This window comes from Dendrobium catenatum, unplaced genomic scaffold (genome assembly GCF_001605985.2).
Source record: "Dendrobium catenatum unplaced genomic scaffold, ASM160598v2 fragScaff_scaffold_273, whole genome shotgun sequence".
NCBI lineage: Eukaryota > Viridiplantae > Streptophyta > Magnoliopsida > Asparagales > Orchidaceae > Dendrobium > Dendrobium catenatum.
Genome location: NW_021318735.1, coordinates 1,409,769 through 1,420,153, shown reverse-complemented (window position 1 = coordinate 1,420,153; position 10,385 = coordinate 1,409,769). Strand labels below are relative to the sequence as shown.

General features: G+C 34.5%; 1 protein-coding gene across 1 annotated transcript in view; it reads left to right on the top strand.

Annotated features, from left to right (window-relative positions):
• The first annotated feature begins 3,390 nt into the window (after window positions 1-3,390).
• LOC110106892 (RING-H2 finger protein ATL13-like) overlaps window positions 3,391-10,385 on the top strand; it is a 51,687-nt gene continuing 44,692 nt past the window's right edge. The window contains exon 1 of the mRNA XM_028693413.1: window positions 3,391-3,795. Coding sequence (XP_028549246.1) covers window positions 3,391-3,795 — 405 coding nt within the window. The remainder of the gene's footprint in view (window positions 3,796-10,385) is intronic.

The following is a 10,385-nucleotide window of genomic DNA, read 5'->3' as shown; positions in this document are numbered from 1 at the left end:
CCGGCAGGCTTGCATCTTAATACAGTCAGATTCAAGGCTTGTCTCAAGAGAAGTTTACCAAAGAAGAAGTTCACTTTGGTGTCAAAAGACCCGGCGACTCCGCCGCACCGGAGAAAGTGGAAGTGATTTTGTAAGGGCTTCTCCGCCTAGCTATAGGGGGCTATAGGAGAGACACTTGTTTTAGTGCAATACTTGGAGGGTGCCTCCAAGGAGTGGACGTAGGTCAAGATTTGACCGAACCACTATAAATCCAGTGTGTTCTTTCTTATTATTTGCTTCCGCATTTAATTTCCACATTTGATTTTCTTTGTGGTGATTTTGGTTTGAGTTTTATCTTTGGTTTTAAAGTTATCTAATTTACCTCTCTCTTTGTTAGCCTTGGGCCAGTTCATAAGGGCTTAACATCCCTAACGAACTTTCAAGTGGTATCATAGCAGTTTTTTGTGTCATCTGAGCACTTTCAATTTGATGTTAGTGGTTTGAATAAGGAATTGGTTTAGCAACTATGGTTGGGCAACTAGAATCCAACAACGGTGGTTGGGATGTTGTGTAATGTTGGGGGAGGTCCAACAAAGGCAGTGATCTAGTGATGGCACTTGTTCGACAATGGAAATGGATCTCGACGAACATATAGAATCTTAAAAAAAAATCCTTAATGTCTACATAATAGAAGACATATAATTTGGGTTATAATTAAGCTAAGCTGGCTCAAACTTGACTTGTTAATGAGTTGTGAGTCAAGCAGGGCTTGAGCTTAGAAAATCCTTAAATAACAAGATGTTATGGCAACATCTTTGAACAAGAGATTTGATGACAAAACCTTTATATCGAATTCAAAAGCATTAAGGGACAGAAAAAAAGGTTATCAACGATAAGTTTTTGAATATAAAGCAAATTAGGAGATATATTTTTAATGTGAAGTAGAAGAGAAAGAATACGCTTGTGGGAAAAAGTTGGAAGCAGCCCTAAACCTTTTAATGATTTGTAATGAATTTTCATTTCTATGAAGAACTTGGCATATCTTATGTATGGTGTAGATTGGCGAAGCTAAGAGAGATTTGAAGTTGAGTGTGAATATGCTCTAGAATCTAAGAACCAATTTGGGGTTAAAGGTGGAAAAGTTATAATAAATTCTTGTTGCATGGAAGGGGTAAATAATTCTTTGATGTAAGCACTGAGCAGTGGAATGCCCAAGTTTGGCATAAATTTAACATTTGAGGTAAATTGAGCAAAGTTGAGCACCTCCTGCCAATGAATGAGATTGTGCAAAATGAGTTGAGTAAGAATCGAAAGAGCAACCTAAAACAAGGGTATGGTATTGTAATTGACTCATGCATTTCCCTCTAATTGCAATGGAGAGACATTGGAGTGAACGGGAGAGGAGGAATAAATGAAGAATAGTCTTTGAGGGATTCAGTGACAAGATTTGTTTCCTCATATAATAAAGATCCTCGAGTATTATAAGGGTAAGTTTAGTGAGGATAATAGTTTTAAATGCTTGATAATTTTGTGGAAAATTTTAAAAATATGTTGAATAATATATTTAATATCTAGGGATTAGTTTTTCATTTCAATGTCATCGATCTTGAATTTAATTTTGGGTAAGTATCATGTCATTGATTTAGTATTCATCAAGATCAAGACATTATGTAGCTCATCTTCATAACAAAGAACTCGAGAATGGTTTATGGACTAAAGCCATATTTTAATGGTGTGACAAATCTAGGAATAAGATTCCATTGAGAATATGAGGATGAATTGATGCAAAAATATATAGAATAATGCCAATGTTATGTTTTGATCATATGTTGTATTTTGGGTTTCCTGAGATTTGCCCAAAGTGGGTAAGGAGCTATTTAGGATAAAGTTTAATCTCATCAAGATAGATATCAAAACAATTAGCTTTAAAAGTTTCAAACACTTAGATCATTGATTGTGTTTCAGCAATATGTATAATATTAGATATTGCAAATTTAAGTTTAAGATTAGGGGATGGGGTTAATGATTTTTCTCATTTTACCATTAGAGTTGTCGAAAGAATTAGAGGATTTCTCAAAGAAGTTTGAAGAATCAACCACAAAGACGAAGTAAAATCCATCAAGGAGAAAAGATATACAAGAGTAGATTTTGGTGACAAAAGAGTAGAAAACATGAAAGTATTGTTAAGCGAAAGCTCTAATTCCATGTTGAATCCTAACAGTTAACATAAGGCTTGTAGTAAAAAATAGAGCAAATAAGGGTGAGAAGAATGAAAGAGGAGCTTAATATATTTTATTTCACATATTGAATTAACTATAATCACATTGAAACTAAGGCTTCAATTGGGACAACTTTCTCACTGCTTTCTAAAGTGACTTTTTAGCACAATTTTTTTTTGAAATTTTGTGCTAAAAGTTGTTTTATGAAATACTAAAAAAGTTATTCCAAATGAAGCCTAAGTATTGAAATTATCTTTGATTCCTAAATAATGTGTAGGCTTAAAATTGATCTCTTTCTTCTCCTTTGTTCGCTTTATCATTTTTGTTGAGTCAAACGACTCAAAGAACAACATATATAATGGTGGAATATAAAACGAGAGAGAAATTTCTTACATTTTGGACTATCTCTAATCGATTATCAGGACTGATTGCATGAAACAATAATAAAAAAAGAAAATTAGCAGCTCAAAATTTGTCCAACATAAACTCAATATGATTTTTTATTATTCAAAAATATTATATTTTTAACTAATTTAAACAATACTTAATGAATCCAAAAAACAAAAAAGGGGAAAATTTTAAAGTAAGCATGATTAAAAATTTAATTATATAATTAAGTATTGTAAAAAAAAATTAAAAGTTGACAAAGTCGTTCGTTACACGGGCGACTTATTGACTCAGCACATCAAGTGCCAACTCATCCAATTGGTACTGTAGCAAGTCAGCCTATTAAACAGGTAACTTAGCTACTTGCTACAGTAACATAATAATAAATTTTTTTAATTTATTTTTTTAATTAAAATATTTTAGAATTAAAAAAAAAATTAACTAAAAGTATTATTTATTTTCAACCCCTGTTTTTGTAGTTGTCAGTTTTTTCCACGGGCTTGGTAGATATTGGAGTTGGGTTGTGGGAATTCACGCCACAGCGAAAGGCGTCGATCTCTCTGCCATCGCTGTTGAGAGGATGTGAACGCTTGAAGGAACTATTTGTAAGCAATTTTGTTTGATCTTTTAATGATGCTTAATCACATAATTAAACTTTTAATCATACTTACTTTAAAATTTTACCCACAAAAAAAACCATTATTTATAGTAAATACATTTGAAAAACTCTCACAACCAACATTCCTTCTCCAACTCTCTCGTTCCCTTATATAATTCCTCCTCCTCTGCCACTGAGGGAGTTAGCATGTGGAAGTCCGATGGCTTCCATGGCTTTGGCTATGGCATGGCGGTCGCCATGGGCATCTTTCTTCTGATCACCGCAGTTACTCTCATCATCTACTACTTCCTTCGTTGGAGGAACATCAGAGCCGATGAACATCAGAGCGACGCTGTTGTGGAGGCGGAGCTGGCTGATGTGGAGCAGGGAATTGATGAGACGACTTTGAAAAGCTTCCCGAAGGTGATATATGGTGAAGATGAAGTGGGATCTACTGCTAATGATCCGTTCTGCTCAATCTGTTTATTGGATTATACAGATGCTCAGATATTAAGGCTCTTACCTGATTGTCGCCATATATTCCACGCTGCGTGTGTGGATGAATGGCTCCAACAACATCCAACATGCCCCATTTGCCGGTGCACGCCACTAGTATGCTCATAAGTTTAGGAAAGCTTTCTTGCTTTCAATAATAATTTTTAAAAAATTATTTTTGACACTAACAGTTTTATAGCCACCTTTAAATTGTAGTTTTTCCAAATAGACTCTAAAGAAATAATTGTCATTCGAATGGAGAATTTATAAGAGAAATAGTAAAAATTTTCGATCAGGATCTTATTATAATTTAGTTAATTTTTTTTTTAATTCTTGAATTTTTTCTTAAGATAGATAATTAACAAACTTTTCTGCTTTCTTAATTTCAATATAAATTTAAGAGTTTTACAATTGATCTCGATCAAATTTTGATCAGATATGCTTGCCCAATTGTTATTTTCTGCGAAATTAGTTCGTAGCCACTCTTTTAGTTTTTGTTGAGGAGAAATTGAGTGATTTTTGTTTCCTTCCTGCTTATTTTACTGTTAGAAATCTGTATTTTAATTCACAAAAGCAATAAGCCTTTTTATCAATTATTTAACTGAAATGACAAAAAATTATTAAAAAAAAATATAACTTCTGTGTGATCAAAATTAAATTGAATTAGCCATTAATTATTTTGATATAATATAAAATCGGCTCAAAAGAATAGCATATGCATGATGAGTGAAATTATTACGTGTGGTCACTGGAAGTCGTCCAAAGGCCAATCCAGATGCGCCACGTCACCAATTTATCGTATATCGTTATTGCGTATAGCTATATTTCTAGTGACGTGGTACGTCTTGATTGGCCTCCGGATGGACCAGTGACCGCATGTAATAATTTTTTGGTGTGATGATGGGATATATAAAATGAAAGAGAAATTTCTTGTATTGTGGATTTTAAACACATTTCCTTGAAGTTGTAAGCTAATATTTATCTGGAATCAATTAAAAAATAATAAAAAAATAGATCCACGAAATTATATCCCATATATATTTTTTAATCTTTATATGATGTTCGATTTTATTTTTATTATTTCATATTTATATGGTATTCTATCTTACAAAGATAGGTTTTAATCCCCAGAGTTCTAAGGCCACAAAAATTAGCCATGTCCAAAAGCTCGACTTTTTCTACGTCCTTGAAGCAAAAGCCAACACAAAGGCTGCAAATGACTCGGAAACAATCACAAATTATTTTATATTGAGGAAAGTTGCAATAACGTAAGACGTGCCCAATCGGGTAGAATCTTGATTAAGTGGGATGTCTCTTACATTAACTTATCTACCATTTTCACTAACAAGCAACTTATACATTGGCACATCTTTTACCTCAGCACTCCTCCCTTCCTACTCTTAAATATCTATCCATCTAACTCCCATAATGATAGAATTTAATAGCGAACCCTCGCTCAGTAACCGATTCTGGCACCATCACACAGAAGGAACGAGTGTCTCCAGCTCAGCTCGGATGCTCACCATGAGATCATGATAGACAAATTCAATCTCAGCCTTACACCTGTATAGCACCAGCACATTTACACCCATAGATATACTTAGTTACCTATATAGTACAATGTGTGTAGAAAATACATTTACACATAAATGATATACAAGGTTCTTTTCCAAAATTCTTTTGTGGCTGTCTTCTTTTCATCTGACCTAACTTAGCTGTATTATAGCTTTGTTCACATGATATCAGAGTGATCGGATCACAACCCATCGCTGATCCTTTAATATGGCATCCTTCTCCTCCTCCCACACAAATAACACTTCCGATGACACTCCTGCTGACGACGTCCTCACCCCCTCCTCTCTAAAATTTCTTATCTCCAATATCAAAACAAAAATTCCCCTTCAACTCTCAAATGATAACTACCCCACATGGAAATCTTATATCATGAAACTTCTTCATGTAAATGGTCGTGTTGGCTTCATAGATAAATCATCTCCAGCTCCCATGCACATCCCATTGACATCAATGGCACCTCCCCCCCAACGACCTAGCCAACAATCCATGGAATTACATCGATCAAAACTTCACAATGGCCATATGCTCCACCATTTCACCTACTATCCTCTCCTAAATTCTTCAACTGGATACTTGTGTTGACATTTGGAGAACACTAGAACGTCACCTGCAGAAGACAAACAAGTCCAGAGTTATATAACTTAAGAATGAACTTCATCAAATTTTCTATGGGTAATCTCACCATGCTTCAATACCTTACTATGTGAAGACATTGGTTGACAACATTTTCATTGTTGATTGCTCTATCGACAGCGAGGACATTCTTTTCTACACCCTAAATGGATTGCCTCCTCAATATCAGACCTTCAAGACCTCCATCAGAACCAAATTAATACATGTTAGTCTTAAAGACCTTTACTCACTGCTCCTGAGTGAATAAATCAATCCCTCCCAAGACTCATCCAAAGAAACACCCTCCCATAACCTTAACACAGCTATTTATTCCAACTGCGGCAGAGGACGAGGTTGTGGCCATTTTAATGCTTCATCCACCTATGGTCACTACTCATCATAGACGACAAACTGACAACCTCTCACTACAACTACTAGACCAGTCATTTTCAAATAAGTAGGAAGAGAGGACACACCGCCAACATTTGCTGGCATCGACTAAACACCCACTATCCAACACTATCCTTAACTCTTCTAGCTTCAACTCCACAACCCCCTACTAATTGGACATTTGAGTCAGGATCTTCCTTCCATCTCACCAACAACTTCGACAACCTCCTCCATCTAACATAGTATAATGGCACCTGAAAGTTTGTTAGGGATGTTAAGCCCTTATGAAGTAGCCCAAGGCTAACCAAGAGGTGGGGAGGTGAATTGGTGTTTTAAAAAATTTCTCAAACGAAAATCACAATCTTAAACCAAACCAACAATCACCACAAGAAAATTAAAGTGCGGAAAAGTAATAAGAAAGAACACAAAAAATTTTATAGTGGTTTGATCAACTTTACCTACTCCACTCTCCAGAGCCTCACCTCCGGGTATTGCACTAACACAATAACTCTCCTTTTGCTCCCACATCAACGTTGAGAAGCATGTATAAACCTCCTTACCACCGACACCGGTGAGGCAGAGAATCCAACTCCTTTTTCTTCCTCCTGAAGTTGGCAGAGAACCAGACTCCTTTCTCTTCCTCCTAAAGAAGGCAGAGAATCTCGATCAATTGCTGAAGTAGACCTCTCTTGAACCTCCAAGGAATTAGGGACGAAAAACGAAGAAGAAGGCTCAGATCCTTGCTTGGAGCAACCTTTGCGAACCCCTCACAAACTCCCCCTCATAAGATCCCCTCTCTCTCTCTCTCTCCCCCTTACTCTCCCTCTCCTCTTGGTTCTCTCAGAAATCTCAACATCAATAAACAAGAGATCTTATAAACAAGCGCTTAAAATGTTTCCTAATTTGCAACTTGTAGTCAAAGATCATCTAGGACGATCGATAGATCATCCTTCATGATTGGTGTAATTTATCCCTTTCAGCCAAGACGATCTGGATGTGTTGGACGATTAGAACATATTATTTATTTTGATTGTCTAAGATGATAAGGATATCATCATGTATGATTAGTTCAAGATCATACATATCATCTAGTATATCATTTTAGTTATCTAGAATAAACATTTAGACAATGAAGAATTATAACTGATTGTCAAAGACGATGTTTGGATCCACCTATATGATTAGTTCAAAATAAGTGATTATCATCTAGCACATCATTCTGGTCGTCCAGCATAAACATCTGGATGATGTAAATTTATAATTAATAGTCCGACAAATCATTCGGTTCATCTAGCCCATTCATGAGAAGATTAAGGTTCTCTAACTGATCGTCCCGGACGATCCTACGATTGTCCCGAATGATATAATCGATCAATCTAACCTTAATTACTTTCCTTAATCACTTAACTAATTTAAGCATGATTATAATGAATCATCCAGGAATATATGGGATCGCCTTATACAATTTCTAAAAATAATATCTACCTAAAAGATTTTAGTGATTGATTCTTTCTAATTTGAGCCTATCGTCAAAGACGATGTAAATATCGTTCAGGATGATTTTCTTAATTTGGCTATCTTAACACAGGAGCCCTGATTAGGATTTTTATTTCTAACTAATCATCTAGGACAATTTTGGATTGTCCTGTACAATGTGATCAAAAATAGAAAAACCCTTAAACTTATAGAATTTTTCCCCCTGAGTATGCGTGTGTGTGCAAGTTTACTTAACATCATGATCCACCTTATTACTTTTGACCCAAGAAAAGAAAAAAAACCACTAGAATTACACTTACAGACTGACTCAGTTCTAGTCTATCCAATCTTAAGTTGGCTTGATTTGTAATTGATCATGAGGACCTGAAAAGTTGGTAGCAGAACAACGAAAATAAATGTGCAATAGTAATAATAGTAAGGAAACAAGAATATCAGAAATGTTGGCTATCATCAAAATTATAATCCTTGAATCAATATTTACAACAAGAGCATGTCTTGAGGATTCTATGTCAGAAAATATGCATGTTTAATTTTCATCTTTGGGGCAGTATAAATATGGAAATCCACTAAATTTCATTTCATCAAAATCATTCACCCGCTAAGCAATCTGATAGAGAGAGGAAGAGAGATCCCAGAGAAATAATGTTAATTTTGGGCAGCTTTGGGCCAAGTTAACCGATTGGGCCAATATGGAAATTATTTAGATCGAGGTAGGTTACATTTACCCTATCTTAGTTTTTCATAATTCATAGTTTTTGGGATTTTCCAATTTAAATTCTAAAATTTCAACAAAAATTTAGGTAGATTCTGGCATCTAGTAAACTTTCACCATAAAACTTTTGATATATTATAGATTATAATATTCTACACATTTTGATATATTATTCATGAATTTTTATCTAGTAGTTTTGATTATAAGCTCATTTAAGCATTCTAAGAAATATTATGACACTGATAGATAGTGTCAAAGTATAATAAAAACCTTGAAACATAGATGTGAATACTGTGTGGTAATTTGGTTATAGTCTAAAAATGTAAAAATTAGGATACAATTTTACCTCAAAATTCTTTTTATTTTGCTACCGGTAAAGCCTTTTGTGAAATTTTATGATAAGTCTAACATTGTTTATCATATTTGAAAATGCAATCATTTTAAAATTTATATATTTGAAATATGTAAAATGGAGAAGTTCTGATGATTGATTGGAAGCTTTGATGTGTTGTGTTAGGAGTTTTAAGGGCCCAAAATTCTGAATACATGTGGTGCTAAGCATTGAGAGTTATAATTTAATATAATATAGCACAAGATGTTATAATGGTTTGAATTTTGATTTATATCTTAGGGGAATGTTAGTTTAACAATAATAATTGTTTTAAGGGTAGACATTAAGAACTTAAGTTGCGATGGAATTGATAGTCTGCCAACCGAAGGAGTAACCTCCATATTATTATTCATAGAAGTCTCTAAGCAATGTATTTGACAATAAATTAGATTTTTGAAGCAATAAAACTGTGAGGATTATGCATGCTCTGATATCATGTAAATTGATTTGGAGAAGAAATACAATTTCAAAATAGCAACAAGTGCTTCCATATTCTAACCTGAAAGATTAAAGACAACAACAACAACATCAAGCCTTTATCCCACTACGTGGGGTCGGCTACATGAATCCTTTTTCTCCATTGAGTCCTATTAAAAGCCAAATTCTCGTTTAAATCTAATAAAGAAAGGTCATTCCTAATATTTTCTAACCAAGTCTTTTTAGGTCTACCCCTACCTTTCTTAACACAAGTCAAATCTAATACCTCTACTCTCTTAACTGGGTCGTCGGAAGGCCGCCTTTTTATGTGACCAAACCATCTAAGGCGACTCTCTCTAATCTTATCTTCTACTGGAGCTACTCCAACCTTTTCACGTATATGCTCATTTCGTATCCTATCTCTAAGGGTAAAGCCACTCATCCATCTAAGCATCCTCATCTCTGCCACACTTAACTTAGTATTATGCTTCTCTTTTAATGGCCAACATTCGGCACCATAAAGCATTGCAGGCCTCACTACCATCTTATAAAATTTATGCATGTAAGGAAAAATATATTTTTATAAATGAATATATCAAATATTAGTTATGTAAATATTAGAAGTAATATTACTTAATATAAAAAAAATTGCTAATGTAACTATATATATATATATATATATATGTCCGAATAAATGCTTGAATGGGAAGAGAAGTTTTGGCATTTAGTTATTGTGGTGGGCCCCATTATCCTCATTTCTTCTAATAAATTCACGCATGCAGAGATAGATGGAAATTTGTGATTAATCGGTAAGCATGCAGGCGGTATAGTGGTGCTGTGAAGAAAATCAGCCTGTATACAGCGGCTGAGAACAAAGGCTGAATGGATTTTGTGATTGTGAAGTGGCAGTGAAGGAAATAGGCAAGCATACAGTGGCTGAAGGGCTGGCAAGCATACAATGGCTAAAGAATTATGTGAAGACAAAATTTATTCTGTGAATTCTGTGAAGTAATGCAGTGAATTCTATGAAGGAATAAGAAGAATAAAATGTTGAGAGAATAAGTAAAAGAAGAAGAGAAATTGAGGAAAGAAGAATAAGAAAGAAAATTCAGA